Below are 22,442 nucleotides of genomic sequence, written 5' to 3' on the forward strand. Positions count from 1 at the left end.
TTTGACATCGACATGAACATTATTTTGACGTTTGGTCAAATCCAACCAAATATATATGTCGATTGTAAAAGCTCAGCAAACGAGCTTGTGTTTAAATATACCGACGTTAAATAAAACTTGAACTTGAACAAGGTAAGCAATACAGGCCCTCTGGGCCTCTTGTTTAATATGGTGCATTGAATGCAGTACATGTACAATGTTGTTAATTGTTGAATTACAGTAAGTTTGTTTAACGTAAATTACTTTGAAATATTTTGTATAATTATATTTTGTAACGTTTATAGTGTTACATACAATGTATCGGAAAGCTACAATGTTTATCGTAGTTAAAGGGAGACCACTCTGATAACCCGCTGGTTCGTGGGTCACATCTGCAGTGGTCGTCGTCACGTCAGCATGCTAGCGTGTGTTGTGTAGTGGAGGATGCTGATTTGCAGTTTTAGTTCTTATTTTGGTATTTACCTGATGATCTGAGTGACATCCTGATACATCTACGATTGGAAACATGCCGGTGGACAAGACCAAGCGAGTTGGGCGTTTTTACTTCGGCGGAGTGGCCAGCGCTATGGCTGCGTGCTGCACTCATCCTTTGGACCTGATCAAGGTAAAACCAAGAGCATGCTACTTCTGTTTGGACAGGTAACGCACAGGTAGGGTGACGCTCTAGCATCGTCCCTAAACGATAATTGTGCTCCATCAGATTATTGTAATTTGTAGCTGTGGAGTAAACTGCAGACCTACATTGTAATTTGTATCTATATAATTATAACCTTTGACTGAGGTCAATATCCTGATTATATCAACCCAAGAAAAAATGTTAATTAATCACTACTTTGAGTTAATATATTTTCTGTTTGCTTTCTTTTGCATCCGCGAGATTCTTCGAGTTAAATTTAAGACTTTACATAATCATTTTTTATGTATAGAAAAATATATAGATTATATGTGAAAAAGGTTTGGGTGTTTTGAACACTGAATAAGGACAAAAAATAACAATTTCAAAACTGAAAAATATCTATTAATCTAAATAAAATCATAATTTATTAAATCAATAAAATAAATCTAATTACTTTTAATGTGCCCTGTTCAAGGAGGATGTATGATAGATACTACCATGGACCAATCTACTTGCGATATAAAACTTGCATGTGCTTCCCCGTACTTATATAAAACTTGCATGTGCTTCCCTGTACTTATATAAAACTTACATGTGCTTCCCCCGTACTTACTGTCATTGATATGCTTTACACTATTGATTAACAATTTTCTAAGGGCACTGCTTTGGTATCCTTAAAATGTCGCTATACTTGGCCAAGACATGAAAACTACAAGGTTACCATATCACTGTGAAAATCCAAGGTAAAACTTGAGTGGGGAAAAATTGTGCACATATTATGTAAACAGTTCTTACTGGTTGACAGCAGACCAGCATTTAACATTGTTTTGTTGTCAACTTGCTCTACTGATTTAAATATGCTTGTGTTTTTTTTATATAGAAACTGTTTCATTATTACTATATATATATATTTTTTTCAATCAAGTTTAATATACAAATGCATCAATTTTCTTTTATATGATATTACATGGTAAAGCCTTATTTTTGTGTAACATCTGGATTTGTGATACTGGAGTGTACTGGGACCGGTGTCATGTTATTTTATATTTGTTATTTTAGTTCTGCTGTTAACAAGCATGATATTTTAAGTCTGCAATTTATTTCATAAAAAAAAACATATACAAAAAACTAATGTGACATTATTCCGGCATGCAGCACTTAAATTTCAATAAATGTGCCAGGTATGAATATTCAAAATGCATCCACACTCTTTCTTAATTCAAATAAAATTATATCTACAAGTTTGAAACAAAATCTGCACTTTGAATTAAATCTCTCAACATCTTGTCTAAACTATTGCTGCATAATCCAGAAACTTCTTCAATTCTGTGATGTGCACCTTCCCCTCAAAAGCTTTTTAAGAATGCTTTCCCCTACAAGGAAATGTAAGGAAAAATTCACATGATATGTAGTAACTGGGCATCTAATGCAGGTGATGAGGTACCCAGTTCACAGACTAGGTTAGAGCACCTGGCAATTCACTGACCAATATCAGTTGATCAATTATGAGCCATTTTGTTTATTATTCTGTTTAACACTGAACTGTACTTAATGATTATAAAATCTACACGATGTTGAACTATAGATTAAGTGACTACCATGCTAGATTATCATACACAGTGTATCTATTGTTTATCTCTATGTACAGGAGGATTTCTGTTACTAACAACAGCGATGATCTACATTTGGCTGATCCAGCACTCCTGATGTAGAAATTGTATCTCCAAGGGCAGATAAATGAGAACTGTAATATATAGTGTTATTGACTTCAGAAATGAGTAGCTGGCAGGGACAAGCTGGTTCAGTTATGGTACTACATAATCATATCATTAGGTCTACACTCACACAAAATAAAAAACATTCTCTGTGTAATCATTACCGTCGCTGTAACATGAGTTATTTCCCTACCGACCGGGTTCCACTTCCCCTGTCTCAAAGTCCCCTCACCTCCAACAATTAACAACCATGTAGAGTGTGCTCAGTGATTCTCCAGTGATTAACAAGTTAGTGCTCTAAACAGAATAAAAAAAGAAATTGGTAACCATGGCGTTAATGTTAATCTTCTGGGTATACCACTCTGCCGTCCTTCAGGCCATCTGTATGCGATGAAAACCTTTCTATAAAGTTTAGTTCACTTGTTTTAACACTCAGTTTAACACATATTTTTTTGTAGTTTGTACATTTGCAGAGGTAATCTAAACCAACTTTACTTCCGAAATTAGGTTTTAGTATTCCCCACAGATGGTGTTTCCCCTTTAAATAAAAACAAATTCCACATCAAGAAAAAAACAGGGGAAATCCCCCAAATTTTGATGAAATATGTAAGAATCATAGCAAAGAATACATGTAAAATGTTTAAGTTTAAAGAATAATTCAAGACACTGCAGCCCTTGTCATAATGGGGTAGTATTGCCGAAATCCTAGATTAGCCCTTGGTTTGTGTGTTGACTTCTTGTCATTGCTATAGTGATTTGATTTTTAAATAGATTTTGATAATACAGTGTACTACATAATTTTGGTGAAGTATGAGATTAATACCTCTAACCACATTTTGTTTCATAATGCCAAGGTCAAGTTAACAATTACTATTTATAGAATATACGGAGAGTGGGAGATCCAACGTCCATAAAGGTAGTATATCAGGTGTAATTCTGTAATTTACCTCTATTTATAGAATCATTATTAAACTTTTTTTTATTAGACTACATATATTGGTCCATTATGAGACAACCTTGAACAAGTTGGTCTTTCAGGGTGTTAAGGTCACAGTTGATATTTGTAGAAAAAATATCTTTGAGCCAGTTTGTGCTTCAGTGTGCCAAGGTCAGTATAATTGTTACTGGTTCATGTTTCAGGGTGTCAAGGTCAGTTGTCATGGTTATTATTTATAGAAATCTTTGTCATCACTCCATTGACTATAGAGAAATGAAGTTGTTGGTGTGATGTACAACTAGGTACTGTTGGATGGCTGATGTCATTGTATTTTTAGTAATGTATGATTCTCAATATTAACTTAAAGCTTTTTATCATAGGCCACACTTTAATGAATTTAAATTTAGTTCCAGGCATATCTGAATAATTAAATCAAACTTGATTTTTTATAAACTCCTTTGAAAGGGGAAAAAATGTGTGAAGTGAATGAGATTGGGATCATGAATATGTACCCAAGCAAGTCTAAATAGAACGACTGTCTAAAGCTGAAGATAAAATGTGATCATGTGCTAATGTGTGAGATCTCACAACAGGATACACAGCTGTCTGTGGTTCATTACACCTACAAAAATACTGTTGATGTATAGAACGATGAACATGTGCATGCACACAAAAACTGTCAATTTGTGAATCAGGAGAGTTGGTTTTAATGTGGTTTGTGATGTCAGGTGTCAGTGCACACATGTATCTGTCAGGTGATGTTGCACACTTGACATCACAAGGTTTGGAGGCGAACACATATATATTCTAACACTTTAAGCCGTCATCAGCATTATATTCTGTTTGATATAGTAACCCACAGATTTGGATAATACTTGTATAATTTCACTTAGATTGTTGTTAATATGTTTACCAGAAAAATGCAAACAAATTAATTACAAGCAACAAAAAATTGTCATTTTACAACAAAAGACCACAGAACAGTAATATAACATGATGAAAGGTTTATCCATAATAACCATTTTAAATGGAGGAGTATCGTCTTATTCTGTTGAAATTGGTATTGACTGTCTCTGATTATGTGTAATGTCAGTCTGGGTTGAATGTTTAATGTCAGTTCAGCCACTGTGATTGTCCATAATGTCAGTCTGGGCTGATTATTTGTAATGTCGGTCTGGATGGATTGTCTGTGATTTCAGCCCAGACTGATTGTCTGTGATTTCAGTCCAGACTGATTGTCTGTGATCTCAGTCCAGACTGATTGTCTGTGATCTCAGTCCGGACTGATTGTCTGTGATCTCAGTCCGGACTGATTGTCTGTGATCTCAGTCCGGACTGATTGTCTGTGATCTCAGCCCGGACTGATTGTCTGTGATCTCAGTCCGGACTGATTGTCTGTGATCTCAGTCCGGACTGATTGTCTGTGATTTCAGTCCGGACTGATTGTCTGTGATTTCAGGCCGGACTGATTGTCTGTGATTTCAGGCCGGACTGATTGTCTGTGATTTCAGTCCGGACTGATTGTCTGTGATTTCAGTCCGGACTGATTGTCTGTGATTTCAGTCCAGACTGATTGTCTGTGATTTCAGTGATTTCAGTGATTTCAGTCCAGACTGATTGTCTGTGTTTTCAGTCCGGACTGATTGTCTGTGATTTCAGGCCGGACTGATTGTCTGTGATTTCAGTCCGGACTGATTGTCTGTGATTTCAGTCCGGACTGATTGTCTGTGATTTCAGTCCAGACTGATTGTCTGTGATTTCAGTGATTTCAGTCCAGACTGATTGTCTGTGTTTTCAGTCCAGACTGATTGTCTGTGATTTCAGTCTGGACTGATTGTCTGTAATTTCATTCCAGTCCTTGATTGTCTATAATATCAGTCCGGGCTTTATATTGTCTATGATGTCAGTCTGGGCTCTATATTGTCTATGATGTCAGTCTGGGCTCTATATTGTCTATGATGTCAGTCCAGCATGACATTTTTTTTCACATCTGTTCCAGGTCCAGCTACAGACGCAGCAGGAAAAAGTCAAAGTGCCCACCCTTGTCGGTCGTATCCTGAAGAATGATGGTATCTTGGGATTGTACAATGGCTTGTCTGCTTCTGTGTGTAGGCAGGTAAGGGAAACCCCTCCGTGCTAGGGTCACTTACAGTATTTATCTGCAAATAAGCCCCAGCCAACCAATAAACACCCATCTTCATTTTCGTGGAGTTTTCAGTTTTAAAACAGCGGGCTAAAAAGTTCACAAATAAGTCCTTGCCTAGAAAAACTTTGACATAAGGGGGAAAATGAATATGATACTTCTATAAGGGAAGGCCAGTCACCTATTAAGTATTTGTATTATTATTAGGTCATCTGATCCAAAGGGTCAAGATGACCTATAGCCATCGTGCTTCGTCTGTCGTCGTCCGCCGTGCGCCGTGCGTAAACTTTTCACATTTCAATCTTCTTCTCAAGTTCCACCAGTGGGATTAAGATGAAACTTGCCAGAAATAATCCTGAGATGGTCCTGACCAAGTGTTGTTATTTTTCGGGTTGGTCCGAAATCCGAGATGGCCGCCATAGCCGCCATTTTGAAAACACATTTTAAACTTCTTCTGAAGTTCCACCAGTACTGTTGGGCTGAAACTTGCCAGAAATGATCCTGAGATGATCCCGACCAAGTGTTGTTATTTTTCAGGTCGGTCCGAAATCCAAGATGGCCGCCATAGCCACCATTTTGAAAACACATTTTAAACTTCTTCTCAAGTTCCACCAGTGCTGTTAGGCTGAAACTTGCCAGAAATGATCCTGAGACGATCCCGATCAAGTGTTGTTATTTTTCGGGTTGGTCAGAAATCCAAGATGGCCGCCATAGCCGCCATCTTGAAAAACACATTTTAAAGATCTTCTCAAGTTCCACCTGTGCTATTGAGCTGAAACTTGCCTGAGATGATCCTGATATGATCCCGACCAAGTGTTGTTATTTTTCGGGTCGGTCCGAAATCCAAGATGGCCGCCATAGCCGCCATCTTGAAAAACACATTTAAAACTTCTTCTCAAGTTTCACCAGTGCTATTGAGCTGAAACTTGCCTGAAATGATCATGATATGATCCCGACCAAGTGTTGTTATTTTTTGGGTCGGTCCGAAATCCAAGATGGCCGCCATAGCCGCCATCTTGAAAAACACATTTTAAAGATCTTCTCAAGTTCCACCAGTGCTATTGAGCTGAAACTTGCCTGAGATGATCTTGATATGATCCCAACCAAGTGTTGTTATTTTTCGGATTGGTCCGAAATCCAAGATAGCCACCATAGCCGCAATCTTGAAAAACACATTTAAAACTTCTTCTCAAGTTTCACCAGTGCTATTGAGCTGAAACTTGCCTGAAATGATCCTGATATGATCCCGACCAAGTGTTGTTATTTTTTGGGTCGGTCCGAAATCCAAGATGGCCGCCATAGCCGCCATCTTGAAAAACACATTTTAAACTTCTTCTCAAGTTCCACCAGTGCTGTTGGGCTGAAACTTGCCTGAAATGTTCCTGAGATGATCCCGACCAAGTGTTGTTATTTTTTAGATTGGTCTGAAATCCAAGATGGCCGCCATATCCACCATCTTGAAAAACACAATTTAAACTTCTTCTCCAGTTCCATTGGTGCCATTGAGCTGGAAATGGGTGAGAATGTCAAGGAAGGCGAGCCAACATAGCGTTGTTATTTTTTTGGCTTCGTAAAAACTTTGACATGGCAGCAATATGGTGGCCATTTTGTAACATGATTGCGCAATCATGGTTTTCCTGAACAACACCTATTTCAAACTTCTTCTCAAATTCCACCAGTGGAATTCAGCTCTAACTTACCAGAAATGATCCTGAGATGGTCCTTACCAAGTGTTGTTATTTATCGGGTGTGCCAGAAATCCAAGATGGCCGCCATGGCAGCCATCTTGAAAAACACATTTTAAACTTCTTCTCCAGTACCACTGGTGCCATTGAGCAGGAAATTGGTGAGGATGTTAAGGAAGGAGGGCCAACAAAGTGTTGTTATTTTTTCGGCCTCGTAAAAACTTTGACATGGCAGCAATGGCGGCCATTTTGTAACATGATTGCGCAATCATGGTTTTCCTGAACAACACCTATTTCAAACTTATTCTCAAATTCCACCAATGGGATTCAGCTCTAACTTACCAGAAATGATCCTGAGATGGTCCAGACCAAGTGTTGTTATTTATTGGGTCGGTCAGAAATCCAAGATGGCCGCCATGGCCAACAGTGCCACTATATACTTGCTACAGAGAATGCATACTACAATAATATAAGGGTTTTAATTTAGAGTCAGATGACCGTTAAGGCCCCTGGGCCTCTTGTTTTTAAAGAAATAAGAGTGTAAGTGAAAGCTTATCAATTAAAACAAGAATAAATACCATTATATAATTGTTTAGTATAATTGACTAGTGTCTAAATGTATGAAATCACTAAAACTACACTAGATCTTACTTACTACCACTAAATAGTTGCTTATTATATGGTCAGAGTAATGTCTGACAGGATCCTGAGAATTTTAGACTGATCATCTGTATTCCCCAATGCATGTATAGCACATTAATGGAACCCAGGTACATTAACGCTCCCAAAGAAAAGGTAGCTTTAATATTTGTAACAATGACAATGTTTCCAAATTCTTACCTGTTGTAGATGTTTTTCCTCCATTTTTGACATAATTTTCTCCTATATGATAATAAATCTATATGTGAATATTTGTTGTGATCCAGCTGACATACTCCATGACCCGGTTTGCTATGTACGAGACAGTGAAGAAGCAGCTAACAAGTGACGGTAGTGTGATGCCGTTTTACCAGAAGGTCGCTACTGCTGCTGTCTCCGGGGCAACAGGGGGATTTGTGGGTACACCAGCTGATCTCATCAATGTTCGGTAAGCATTTAAAAAATACTAATCCTGGGATAGATATTTGATTGATTATGTCCCCAAAACGAGGGGGGGGGGGGGGGGGGGGAGACAAATTGTTTTTGCTGTTTCTTATTTATTTATTCCCTTTCCCTTTATCTTCCTCTTCCCACATTTCTTCTGAAGCTGAGGTTTCCATCAATTTTCTCCAAAACTGTTGGGAGAATCTTCATGAAACTTCACAGGCATATTCATTACGGATAGGGGGTGTGCACGCCTGGTTTTTTTTTCTTTTCTGCAATTGGAAATCCAAGATGGCTGCCAGAGCCCATTTCAGTTTTGGATTTCGGACTCTAATTTCCGTAAAAAATTGGTTCATAAGGGTCTTTAGGGATGTCGAATAAGCTTGTTCCATTTTAGAACCTAACAGTCACATTTTCTTTTATATTTAGAATATAACCTATGTTTACTTTCAGAATGCAGAATGATGTCAAACTGCCTAAAGACCAAAGAAGGAAGTAAGTCATTGAGTTTAGATCTAATTAATAATGTAATGAATGATTAATTAAAATCATGCAATATGTCTATTAAATGTAACTATTTAGAAATATTTCTTTATTATATAGTTTATACATTGTACTAGGAATTGCTGATGTAATATAGAACAGAAAACAGTGTATATATCCAAACTGATGTATGTAATGCTAAACTGATGTATGTAATGCTAAACTGATGTATGTAATGCTAAACTGATGTATGTAATGCTTTGACAGCTACAAGCATGCATTTGATGGTCTGTACCGGGTGTTCCGGGAGGAGGGTGTCAAGAGGATGTTTTCTGGAGCTTCCATGGCCAGCTCACGTGCAGTGATGGTTACTGTAGGTCAGGTGGGTATACCATGGTTACTGTAAATATGTAGGTCAGGTAGGTATACCATGGTTACTGTAGATCAGGTAGGTATACCATGGTTACTGTAGGTCAGGTAGGTATACCATGGTTACTGTAGATCAGGTAGGTATACCATGGCTACTGTAGGTCAGGTAAGTTTACCATGGTTACTGTAGGTCAGGTGGGTATACCATGGTTACTGTAGGTCAGGTGGGTATACCATGGTTACTGTAGATCAGGTAGGTATACCATGGTTACTGTAGATCAGGTAGGTATACCTTGGTTACTGTAGGTCAGGTAGGTATACCATGGTTACTGTAGGTCAGGAGGGTATACCATGGTTACTGTAGATCAGGTAGGTATACCATGGTTACTGTAGGTCAGGTAGGTATACCATGGTTACTGTAGGTCAGGTAGGTATACCATGGCTACTGTAGGTCAGGTAGGTATACCATGGTTACTGTAGGTCAGGAGGGTATACCATGGTTACTGTAGATCAGGTAGGTATACCATGGTTACTGTAGATCAGGTAGGTATACCATGGTTACTGTAGATCAGGTAGGTATACCATGGTTACTGTAGATCAGGTAGGTATACCATGGTTACTGTAGATCAGGTAGGTATACCATGGTTACTGTAGATCAGGTAGGTATACCATGGTTACTGTAGGTCAGGTAGGTATACCATGGTTACTGTAGATCAGGTAGGTATACCATGGTTACTGTAGGTCAGGTGGGTATACCATGGTTACTGTAAATATGTAGGTCAGGTAGGTATACCATGGTTACTGTAGGTCAGGTAGGTATACCATGGTTACTGTAGGTCAGGTAGGTATACCATGGTTACTGTAGGTCAGGTAGGTATACCATGGTTACTGTAGGTCAGGTAGGTATACCATGGTTACTGTAGATCAGGTAGGTATACCATGGTTACTGTAGGTCAGGTAGGTATACCATGGTTACTGTAGGTCAGGTAGGTATACCATGGTTACTGTAAATATGTAGGTCAGGTAGGTATACCATGGTTACTGTAGATCAGGTAGGTATACCATGGTTACTGTAGGTCAGGTCGGTATACCATGGTTACTGTAGGTCAGGTGGGTATATCATGGTTACTGTAGGTCAGGTAGGTATACCATGGTTACTGTAGGTCAGGTGGGTATACCATGGTTACTGTAGGTCAGGTGGGTATACCATGGTTACTGTAGATCAGGTAGGTATACCATGGTTACTGTAGATCAGGTAGGTATACCATGGTTACTGTAGGTCAGGTAGGTATACCATGGTTACTGTAGGTCAGGTAAGTTTACCATGGTTACTGTAGGTCAGGTGGGTATACCATGGTTACTGTAGATCAGGTAGGTATACCATGGTTACTGTAGATCAGGTAGGTATACCATGGTTACTGTAGGTCAGGTAGGTATACCATGGTTACTGTAGATCAGGTAGGTATACCATGGTTACTGTAGGTCAGGTAGGTATACCATGGTTACTGTATGGTTACTGTAGATCAGGTAGGTATACCATGGTTACTGTAGATCAGGTAGGTATACCATGGTTACTGTAGGTCAGGTAGGTATACCATGGTTACTGTAGGTCAGGTAAGTTTACCATGGTTACTGTAGGTCAGGTGGGTATACCATGGTTACTGTAGATCAGGTAGGTATACCATGGTTACTGTAGATCAGGTAGGTATACCATGGTTACTGTAGGTCAGGTAGGTATACCATGGTTACTGTAGGTCAGGTAGGTATACCATGGTTACTGTAGGTCAGGTGGGTATACCATGGTTACTGTAGGGCAGGTAAGTTTACCATGGTTACTGTAGGTCAGGTAAGTTTACCATGGTTACTGTAAATATGTAGGTCAGGTAGGTATACCATGGTTACTGTAGGTCAGGTAGGTTTACCATGGTTAGTGTAAATATGTAGGTCAGGTAGGTATACCATGGTTACTGTAGGTCAGGTAAGATTTCACCATGGCTACTGGTGTCCTTTATATCCTTTGGTTTGGTGGTCTGACAATTCCAAACAATTCAAAATTTTTTATTTATTATTAACTTTTGTCACAAATGAAATGTGTACTGTTTTGGAACCTACACAATGCTTCTTAATAACAATCATAATTTTCATGAAATGAAGAAAGTTTAATGATCAATTAATATTGAATTAAATAAAATAATATCATTTTCCCATTGCCAAGATTGATGCAGATATCGATTCTGATAATTCAAACTCAAGCTTATTTTCTGAATTACTAATGTTGTATAATTTAAACAGGTTCAACAAAATTTGTTGAATTTTGTTGGAACTCCATGCTATATGTATCACCTTCTGTTGTCACACTGTCTATAACATAACCATTTTATTCTTATTGTTGAAAACAAGGAGCAGATAACTCTAAAAATGATACATATGATTTGTCTGCAATTTTCACTGTGAAGCTTATATAATGTACATGTATGTGGAGATAATTTCATTGTTACTATAAATGAGATAGAATCAAATCACATAAAGATACATTGATGATAATATTCAGAAAACCATAGCCAGTTCCACACCTTATCAAAGCAGTATTAATGAATAGTTAATTTGGTACTTATCTTTTGTAGCTTGCTGGTTATGACCAAATAAAACAAATGTTGATGGCTTCCGGCTACTTCAAGGACAATCTGGTCACACACTTCACATGCAGCACAATGGCGGTAAGTTGTGATTCTAATATTGGATGTTGTAGGAATTGTCCCCAACTCTCTGATCCATAAATATCTTAGGAATCGCCCCAAACTCTCTGACATATACATAATAAATAGGGACCCTGAGGAACATTGTTATGACATGTAGATATTTTATAGTGGACCCTGAGGAACATTGTTATGACATGTACATATTTTATAGGGACCCTGAGGAACATTGTTATGACATGTACCTGTTTTATAGGGACCCTGAGGAACATTGTTATGACATGTACATATTTTATAGGGACCCTGAGGAACATTGTTATGACATGTACATATTTTATAGGGACCCTGAGGAACATTGTTATGACATGTAGATATTTTATAGGGACCCTGAGGAACATTGTTATGACATGTAGATATTTTATAGGGACCCTGAGGAACATTGTTATGACATGTAGATATTTTATAGGGACCCTGAGGAACATTGTTATGACATGTACATATTTTATAGGGGACCCTGAGGAACATTGTTATGACATGTAGATATTTTATAGGGACCCTGAGGAACATTGTTATGACATGTACATATTTTTAGCCCACCATCATCAGATGGTGGGCTATTCAAATTGCCCTGCGTCCGTGGTCCGTGGTCCGTCCGTCCCTCCGTCCGTCCGTCCGTCCGTCCCTCCGTCCGTCCGTCCGTCCGTCCCTCCGTCCGTAAACAATTCTTGTTATCGCTATTTCTGAGAAAGTGCTGATGGGATCTTTCTCAAATTTCATATGTAGGTTCCCCTTGGTGCCTAGTTATGCATATTGCATTTTGGGACCGATCGGAAAACAACATGGCCGACAGGCAGCCATCTTGGATTTTGACAATTGAAGTTTGTTATCTCTATTTCTGAGAAAGCATTGAAGAGATCTTTCTCAAATGTCATATGTAGGTTCCCCTTGGTGCCTAGTTATGCATATTGCATTTTGGGACCGATCAGAAAACAACATGGCCGACAGGCAGCCATCTTGGATTTTGACAATTGGAGTTTGTTATCGCTATTTCTGAGGAAGTACTGAAGGGATCTTTCTCAAATTTCATATGTAGGTTCCCTTTGGTGCCTAGTTATGCATATTGCATTTTGGGACCAATCGGAAAACAACATGGCCGACAGGCAGCCATCTTGGATTTTGACAATTTTAGTTTGTTATCGCTATTTCTGAGGAAGTACTGAAGGGATCTTTCTCAAATTTCATATATAGGTTCCCTTTGGTGCCTAGTTATGCATATTGCATTTTGGGACCAATCGGAAAACAAAATGGCCGACAGGCAGCCATCTTGGATTTTGACAATTGAAGATTGTTATCGCTATTTCTGTGAAAGTACTGAAGGGATCTTTCTCAAATTTCATATGCAGGTTCCTCTTTGTTCCTGGTTATGCATATTGCATTTTGAGACTAATTAGAAAACAACATGGCCGACAGGCAGCCATCTTGGATTCTGACAATTAAAGTTTGTTATCGCTATTTCTGTGAAAGTGATGAAGGGATCTTTCTGAAATTTCATATGCAGGTTCCCCTCAGTGCCTAGTTATGCATATTGTATTTTGAGACCAATCGGAAAACAACATGGTCGACAGGCAGCCATCTTGGATTTTGACAATTGAAATTTGTTATCGCTTTTTCTGTGAAAGAACTGAAGGGATCTTTCTCAAATTTCATATGGACGTTCCCCTTGGTGCCTACTTATACATATTGCATTTTGAGACCAATCGGAAAACAAAATTGCTGACAGGCAGCCATCTTGGATTTTGACAATTAAAATTTGTTATCGCTATTTCTGTGAAAGTAATGAAGGGATCTTTCTGAAATTACATATGCAGGTTCCCCTCAGTGCCTAGTTATGCATATTGCATTTTGAGACTAATCAGAAAACAACATGGCTGACAGGCAGCCATCTTGGATTTTGACAATTGAAGTTTGTTATCGCTATTTCTGTGAAAGTACTGAAGGGATCTTTTTCAAATTTCATATGTAGGTTCCTCTCAGTGCCTAGTTTTGCATACTGGGACCAATACGAAAACAACATGGCCGACAGACAGCCATTATAGCTAAATCTTAAATTCTATATATAGGTTCCCCTTGTTTGAATAGTACTAGAGGGCTGTTTCTGAATTTACACAGATAAGTAAGACTTAGAGGAAGGGAAAAGTAGGGAAAAGATCAATCTGACATGGAACCTATAAAGATCATTCAATGGTGGGCGCCAAGATCCCTCTGGGATCTCTTGTATAGGGATGCTGTGGAACATTGTTATGACATGTAGATATTTTATAGGGACCATGAGGAACATTGTTATGACATGTAGATATTTTATAGTGGACCATGAGGAACATTGTTATGACATGTACATATTTTATAGGGATTCTGTGGAACATTGTTATGACATGTAGATATTTTATAGGGACCCTGAGGAACATTGTTATGACATGTAGATATTTTATAGGGACCCTGAGGAACATTGTTATGACATGTACATATTTTATAGGGACCCTGAGGAACATTGTTATGACATGTACATATTTTATAGGGACCCTGAGGAACATTGTTATGACATGTAGATATTTTATAGGGACGCTGTGGAACATTGTTATGACATGTAGATATTTTATAGGGACCCTGAGGAACATTGTTATGACATGTAGATATTTTATAGGGACCATGAGGAACATTGTTATGACATGTACATATTTTATAGGGACCCTGAGGAACATTGTTATGACATGTACATATTTTATAGGGACGCTGTGGAACATTGTTATGACATGTACATATTTTATAGGGACCATGAGGAACATTGTTATGACATGTAGATATTTTATAGGGACCCTGAGGAACATTGTTATGACATGTACATATTTTATAGGGACCCTGAGGAACATTGTTATGACATGTAGATATTTTATAGGGACGCTGTGGAACATTGTTATGACATGTAGATATTTTATAGGGACCCTGAGGAACATTGTTATGACATGTAGATATTTTATAGGGGACCATGAGGAACATTGTTATGACATGTACATAATTTATAGGGGACCCTGAGGAACATTGTTATGACATGTACATATTTTATAGGGACCCTGAGGAACATTGTTATGACATGTACATATTTTATAGGGGACCCTGAGGAACATTGTTATGACATGTAGATATTTTATAGGGACCCTGAGGAACATTGTTATGACATGTAGATATTTTATAGGGACCATGAGGAACATTGTTATGACATGTACATGTTTTATAGTGGACCATGAGGAACATTGTTATGACATGTAGATATTTTATAGGGACCCTGAGGAACATTGTTATGACATGTAGATATTTTATAGGGACCATGAGGAACATTGTTATGACATGTACATGTTTTATAGTGGACCATGAGGAACATTGTTATGACATGTAGATATTTTATAGGGACCCTGAGGAACATTGTTATGACATGTAGATATTTTATAGGGACTCTGTGGAACATTGTTATGACATGTAGATATTTATAGGGGACCATGAGGAACATTGTTATGACATGTACATATTTTATAGGGGACCCTGAGGAACATTGTTATGACATGTAGATATTTTATAGGGACGCTGTGGAACATTGTTATGACATGTACATATTTTATAGTGGACCATGAGGAACATTGTTATGACATGTACATATTTTATAGGGGACCCTGAGGAACATTGTTATGACATGTAGATATTTTATAGGGACGCTGTGGAACATTGTTATGACATGTACATATTTTATAGGGACCCTGAGGAACATTGTTATGACATGTAGATATTTTATAGGGACCCTGAGGAACATTGTTATGACATGTAGATATTTTATAGGGACTCTGTGGAACATTGTTATGACATGTAGATATTTTATAGTGACCCTGAGGAACATTGTTATGACATGTACATATTTTATAGGGATGCTGTGGAACATTGTTATGACATGTAGATATTTTATAGGGACCATGAGGAACATTGTTATGACATGTACATATTTTATAGTGGACCATGAGGAACATTGTTATGACATGTACATATTTTATAGGGACCCTGAGGAACATTGTTATGATATATATACTTGTATTTAAAGGGGACGCTGGCTACCTTCCTGACCATGCCCTTGGACGTGATGAAGACGAGGATGATGAATGCTCCTCCTGGTACCTACTCTGTAAGTAAGATATGATTAAACCACAATATTTTGAGTTTAGAGGAATTATATTGTAATGATACAAAGTTACTGACACCAAAGAGTTAGTACAATGAATATCATTACAACTTGCCAGCAAAAACATGAAAACAGTACTGCTCTCTCTTTTTAAATTCCATGTAATATGAGATAATTGTGTGTTATGTCGTTGATTAGTGGCATCGGTACGTTCAATATGAGGTAGAGCCTTTTTGAAGCCATGTTGTCATATGTGACATATTGCATATGGGGTATCATCATATCCCCACTACGTAAAGGGATTATATTGTAATCCCTTTGCTCTGTGTTCATATGTCCAAGCATCCATCACATCCTTGTACACACAATATCTCATGAACCCTTGTACAGATTTAGTTCATCTTCACACCATCAAGGTCTACAAATAATCAGATTTTGGTGGACATGGTCATGATAAAAGGTCAAAGGTCGCACTTGACAACTTTTAGTTCATATTTACACAATAGCATCACACCATTAAGGTCTACACCCTGATTAGTTTTTGGTGGATATTGGTTCAAGATATCTCGTGAACCTGTGGACAGATTTAGTTTATATACAAGATATCTCGTGAACCTGTGGACAGATTTAGTTTATATACAAGATATCTCGTGAACCTGTGGACAGATTTAGTTTATATACAAGATATCTCGTGAACCTGTGGACAGATTTAGTTTATATACAAGATATCTCGTGAACCTGTGGACAGATTTAGTTTATTGATGGGTATATATCTATCTGAGTCCTGCTCAGTTTACGTTTATCAATCAATCCTGTGATATGTCTGGGTCAGTGGGGTAACTGACATCATTAAGAATCACCATGCTATAACTGAATGGTGGTCTGGGACCAAGAGGTCAAGATGAGTGGAAATTCACTCAAACTTGTAATATTTACAGGGTTTAGCAGCTTGTGCATTGGAAATTGGGAAAAATGGACCACTAGGTTTTTTCAAGGTAAGATTTTCAAAATGATTGATTTGGCAAAATTGAATATCACTGATATCAAGTTGAAGATAACTTATAATGTTTATTGTTTTAATCAGTGTTATAGATTTACTACTTTATCAGTGTTGTTGGTTTACTGCTTTATCAGTGTTGTATGTTTACTACTTTATCAGTGTTATAGGTTTACTACTTTATCAGTGTTTTGTAGGTTTACTTTATCAGTGTTGTAGGTTTACTTTATCAGTGTTGTAGGTTTACTTTATCAGTGTTGTAGATTTACTACTTTATCAGTGTTATAGGTTTACTACTTTATCAGTGTTTTGTAGGTTTACTTTATCAGTGTTGTAGGTTTACTTTATCAGTGTTGTAGGTTTACTACTTTATCAGTGTTGTAGATTTACTACTTTATCATTGTTGTAGATTTACTACTTTATCAGTGTTGTAGGTTTACTACTTTATCAGTGTTGTAGGTTTACTACTTTATCAGTGTTGTAGGTTAATACTTTATCAGTGTTGTAGGTTTACTTTATCAGTGTTGTAGGTTTACTACTTTATCAGTGGTGTAGGTTTACTACTTTATCAGTGTTGTATAGGTTTACTTTATCAGTGTTATAGGTTTACTACTTTATCAGTGTTGTAGGTTGACTACTTTATCAGTGTTGTAGTTTTACTACTTTATCAGTGGTGTAGGTTTACTACTTTATCAGTGTTGTAGGTTAAAACTTTATCAGTGTTGTAGGTTAATTTATCAGTGTTGTAGGTTTACTTTATCAGTTCTGTAGGTTTACTACTTTATCAGTGCTGTAGGTTTTTTACTTTATCAGTGTTGTAGGTTTACTACTTTATCAGTGTTGTAGGTTGACTACTTCATCAGTGTTGTAGGTTAACTACTTCATCAGTGTTGTGGGTTTAATACTTTATCATTGTTGTAGGTTTATTACTTTATCAGTGTTGTAGGTTTACTTTATCAGTGTTGTAGGTTTACTACTTTATCAGTGCTGTAGGTTTTTTTACTTTATCAGTGTTGTAGGTTTACTACTTTATCAGTGTTGTAGGTTTACTACTTTATCCATGTTATAGGTTTACTACTTTATCAGTGTTGTGTAGGTTAATACTTTATCAGTGTTATAGGTTTACTTTATCAGTGTTGTAGGTTGACTACTTTATCAGTGTTGTAGGTTGACTACTTTATCAGTGTTGTAAGTTTATAACTTTATCAGTGTTGTAGGTTTACTACTTTATCAGTGTTATAGGTTTACTACTTTATCAGTGTTGTGGGTTTAATACTTTATCAGTGTTGTAGGTTGACTACTTTATCAGTGTTATAGGTTTACTACTTTATCAGTGTTGTGGGTTGACTACTTTATCAGTGGTGTAGATTTACTACTTTATCAGTGTTATAGGTTTACTACTTTATCAGTGTTGTAGGTTTACTTTATAAGTGTTATAGGTTTACTACTTTATCAGTGTTGTAGGTTGACTACTTTATCAGTGTTATAGATTTACTACTTTATCAGTGTTATAGGTTTACTTTATCAGTGTTATAGGTTTACTACTTTATCAGTGTTGTAGGTTTACTACTTTATCAGTGTTGTAGATTAATTACTTTATCAGTGTTGTAGGTTTACTACTTTATCAGTGTTATAGGTTTACTACTTTATCAGTGTTGTAGGTTTACTTTATCAGTGTTATAGGTTTACTACTTTATCAGTGTTGTAGGCTTACTACTTTATCAGTGTTATAGGTTTACTACTTTATCAGTGTTGTGTAGGTTTACTACTTTATCAGTGTTGTAGATTTACTACTTTATCAGTGTTGTAGGTTTACTACTTTATCAGTGTTGTGTAGGTTTACTACTTTATCAGTGTTGTAGATTTACTACTTTATCAGTGGTGTAGTTAATGCTTTATCAGTGTTGTAGGTTTACTACTTTATCAGTGTTATAGATTTACTACTTTATCAGTGTTGTTGGTTTACTACTTTATCAGTGTTATAGATTTACTACTTTATCAGTGTTATAGATTTACTACTTTATCAGTGTTGTTGGTTTAATACTTTATCAGTGTTATAGATTTACTACTTTATCAGTGTTGTAGGTTTACTACTTTATCAGTGTTATAGATTTACTACTTTATCAGTGTTGTAGGTTTACTACTTTATCAGTGTTATAGATTTACTACTTTATCAGTGTTGTAGGTTTACTACTTTATCAGTGTTATAGATTTACTACTTTATCAGTGTTGTAGGTTTACTACTTTATCAGTGTTGTGTAGGTTTACTACTTTATCAGTGTTGTAGATTTACTACTTTATCAGTGGTGTAGTTAATGCTTTATCAGTGTTGTAGGTTTACTTTATCAGTGTTGTAGGTTTACTACTTTATCAGTGTTGTAGGTTTACTTTATCAGTGTTGTAGATTTACTACTTTATCAGTGGTGTAGTTAATGCTTTATCAGTGTTGTAGGTTTACTACTTTATCAGTGTTGTAGGTTGACTACTTTATCAGTGTTGTAGGTTAATACTTTATCAGTGTTATAGGTTTACTTTATCAGTGTTGTAGGTTTACTACTTTATCAGTGGTGTAGGTTGACTACTTTATCAGTGTTTTGTAGGTTTACTACTTTATCAGTGTTGTAGATTTACTACTTTATCAGTGTTATAGATTTACTACTTTATCAGTGTTGTTGGTTTACTTTATCAGTGTTGTATGTTTACTACTTTATCAGTGTTGTAGGTTTACTACTTTATCAGTGGTGTAGGTTGACTACTTTATCAGTGTTGTAGATTTACTACTTTATCAGTGTTATAGATTTACTACTTTATCAGTGTTGTAGGTTAATACTTTATCAGTGTTATAGGTTTACTTTATCAGTGTTGTATGTTTACTACTTTATCAGTGTTGTTGGTTTAATACTTTATCAGTGTTGTAGGTTTACTACTTTATCAGTGTTGTAAGTTTATTACTTTATCAGTGTTATAGGTTTACTACTTTATCAGTGTTGTGGGTTGACTACTTTATCAGTGGTGTAGATTTACTACTTTATCAGTGTTATAGGTTTACTTTATCAGTGTTGTAGGTTGACTACTTTATCAGTGTTGTAGGTTGACTACTTTATCAGTGTTGTGTAGGTTGACTACTTTATCAGTGTTGTAGGTTGACTACTTTATCAGTGTTGTAGGTTTACTACTTTATCAGTGTTATAGATTTACTACTTTATCAGTGTTGTAGGTTTACTACTTTATCAGTGTTGTAAGTTTATTACTTTAATAATGTTATTTTACTAATTTGATATTACATATTATAAGACAATTACAATACCAAGATTTGTGATTTTGTTGTGTGTGTTTACAGGGTTTTATTCCAGCCTTTGTACGTCTGGGACCTCACACAGTCTGTACCTTCATGTTCCTGGAGCAGATTCGCATGAATTTCGGGGATGATCCTAAGTAGATATCAGATTGGTTACAACTCCATAATAATGTGTTTCCTCTGGAGAACCATGACGTATCTGCATCTGAGCTCGGTGATCTGTCATTTCTGCAGTGCAATCTCCAGATGCATTTACATTGTCAGAAGTGCCAAAGTTGTTTGCTTACAGTTTAGAAATTCCAGTGAATGAGTACAAGAATGTGAAGAGTTTGTGTTAAAGCCTGCTGTTAAACAAGAAGGGACCTCTAGTCAGAATTTATAATATCAGAGTCTACAGTTACTGTACACCTGGACTAATGTATTTTACACTATAACTACATCACTGATAAAATTATTGTTTTAATCACACCTGTTGATTAATATATATACTTCTTTATTGTTTTTATATACCTTCATCTTCCGAGATGAAAACATTGATTAAGACTTTTGTTAAAAGAGTATTTTTTTCATGGTCTATAAATTTTAAAGTTGAAAATTTATATTTTGTTGTCTATAAATAATTATTTTGTCTTTTAAAATATATTATAAATACGTAAGGAATAAAAGCATATTGTTTATAATGATTATCATCAAAGCTAGCTTTAGTTAACTTTACCGTTCTAATATGTTTTACAAATGTACCTAGGGCATACTGTGTTAGAAAGGGGGGCTATACTTCAGTAGTTTTATTGTACCAAGCTGTCTTGCCTATTATGGCCAGACTTTATCTGCTGTTGTCATTTGAATTTTTTTTTTGAAATATGCGAGTAATTTATGTCCAGGTATTGAAGCTGATTACATCTGAGACGTGTAATAAATAAATGTGTTGGATGGGCACAAGATATCAATGTATGAGTGTTTATGTCAATTTTGTTGACAAACAAAATGTATATGAAAATATGATATAGATTTTTTTTGTATCGACACATAATTATGCTTCGTTTTCTAGCACCATCCAAATCCTGCTAGACTCACCAAATTTTTTGTTGCCTGAAGTATTATTGGTTATTTTTAAGTCATCTAGTCCTGGGGGCCTTGGTGAACATTCTGATTGGTTATTTTTAGGTCACCTGGTCCTGGGGGCCTTGGCGAACATTCTGATCTATCAGAGTTACTTCCCTTCTTTTCACTTTGTTGGTATGCTGTAATGGTAATTTGTCAGCAGCTGTTTTTGTATCATTATAACATCCCTGTCGGCCAGTGGGGCCCAGGTCGCTGTCAGTTGAAGGTACTGAGAGTACAGATTTAATTCCAATTCCACAGCAATGCTTTATATGGCAGAATGGAGTGTGTTTGTCTATTCTATAGCATAATGTTTTGTACATGTAAACAAGGATTTATCCAGAAAATGTTGATTGTATCATGATTAAATCAAAATCTAATATAACTGTAACCATAATTCAAGTACTGTATATGTATCTTATATAATTAATGATGTACTCAACTGTTAATATAGTGCACATAGAAACCTACACCGAAATTTTTGTGAATGTTTTTGTCTTCGAGATGTTGAAAAAAAAACTCAGGGTAACTTTAGTAGAGAAAAATGTCAGATCCAAATAGCCACAACATAAACATTTATCTTTGGTATATTGATATTTTTTCTCTAGCACAAAGTGTTTTTTGATTATTACTGCTCAGGTAAATTGTATTGCTCAGTGTACCTGTAGAGTTTAAAGTATGACAGGATGTGTTGAAATCTTTATGGAACCATTAGAGTTTTAGCTTTTAAACTGTGGGTGCTTTAATTATGTAGAGTTTAATTAGAAAATCATTGAAAGTTAGAAAAGCTTGACAGTGTATTATTACTTATTCTTTAATCTTAAAATGTTTTAATTGTTAATCACTTACATACATTTTCACTTATGTGAATGTATTCAAGATTACAAATCAAAGTCATAAAATGAATACATATTATGCAGAATTTTAACTTTCTTGTTTGTTTTTCTTCCAAAATGTATGATAATGTCTGATAGATACTGTGGTTATGTGGCAGTTATGATCTATCATATTGGTGTCACACCCAATAGAATAATACATTGATAACAATGACATGCAGTCAACATGGCAATGCTGAAGTGAAGTTTTCCGCTCAAGTTCTT

The 22,442-nt window shown here is 36.3% G+C and overlaps 1 protein-coding gene across 1 annotated transcript; it reads left to right on the forward strand.

Annotated features, from left to right (window-relative positions):
• The first annotated feature begins 337 nt into the window (after positions 1-337).
• On the forward strand, positions 338-22,270 carry LOC117329589 (mitochondrial dicarboxylate carrier-like). The gene is made up of 9 exons (XM_033887603.1): positions 338-604; positions 5,268-5,384; positions 8,023-8,183; positions 8,633-8,674; positions 8,930-9,044; positions 11,656-11,748; positions 15,869-15,949; positions 16,885-16,941; positions 20,284-22,270. Exons 1-9 carry the CDS (start codon positions 506-508, stop codon positions 20,380-20,382), a joined length of 864 nt encoding a protein of 287 aa, XP_033743494.1. The 5' UTR covers positions 338-505; the 3' UTR covers positions 20,383-22,270.
• Positions 22,271-22,442: the final 172 nt, after the last annotated feature.

Source organism: Pecten maximus, chromosome 1, assembly GCF_902652985.1.
Source record: "Pecten maximus chromosome 1, xPecMax1.1, whole genome shotgun sequence".
Taxonomy (NCBI): domain Eukaryota; kingdom Metazoa; phylum Mollusca; class Bivalvia; order Pectinida; family Pectinidae; genus Pecten; species Pecten maximus.

What these genes read in the sequence shown, in the direction of transcription:
- LOC117329589 (XM_033887603.1), top strand. Translation starts at nt 506, where the DNA reads ATGCCGGTGGACAAGACCAAGCGAGTTGGGCGTTTTTACTTCGGCGGA. An exon ending in CCTAAAGACCAAAGAAGGAA is followed by an intron (nt 8,675 to 8,929) that starts GTAAGTCATTGA and finishes ATGCTTTGACAG; the next exon opens with CTACAAGCATGCATTTGATG. An exon ending in TCACATGCAGCACAATGGCG is followed by an intron (nt 11,749 to 15,868) that starts GTAAGTTGTGAT and finishes TTGTATTTAAAG; the next exon opens with GGGACGCTGGCTACCTTCCT.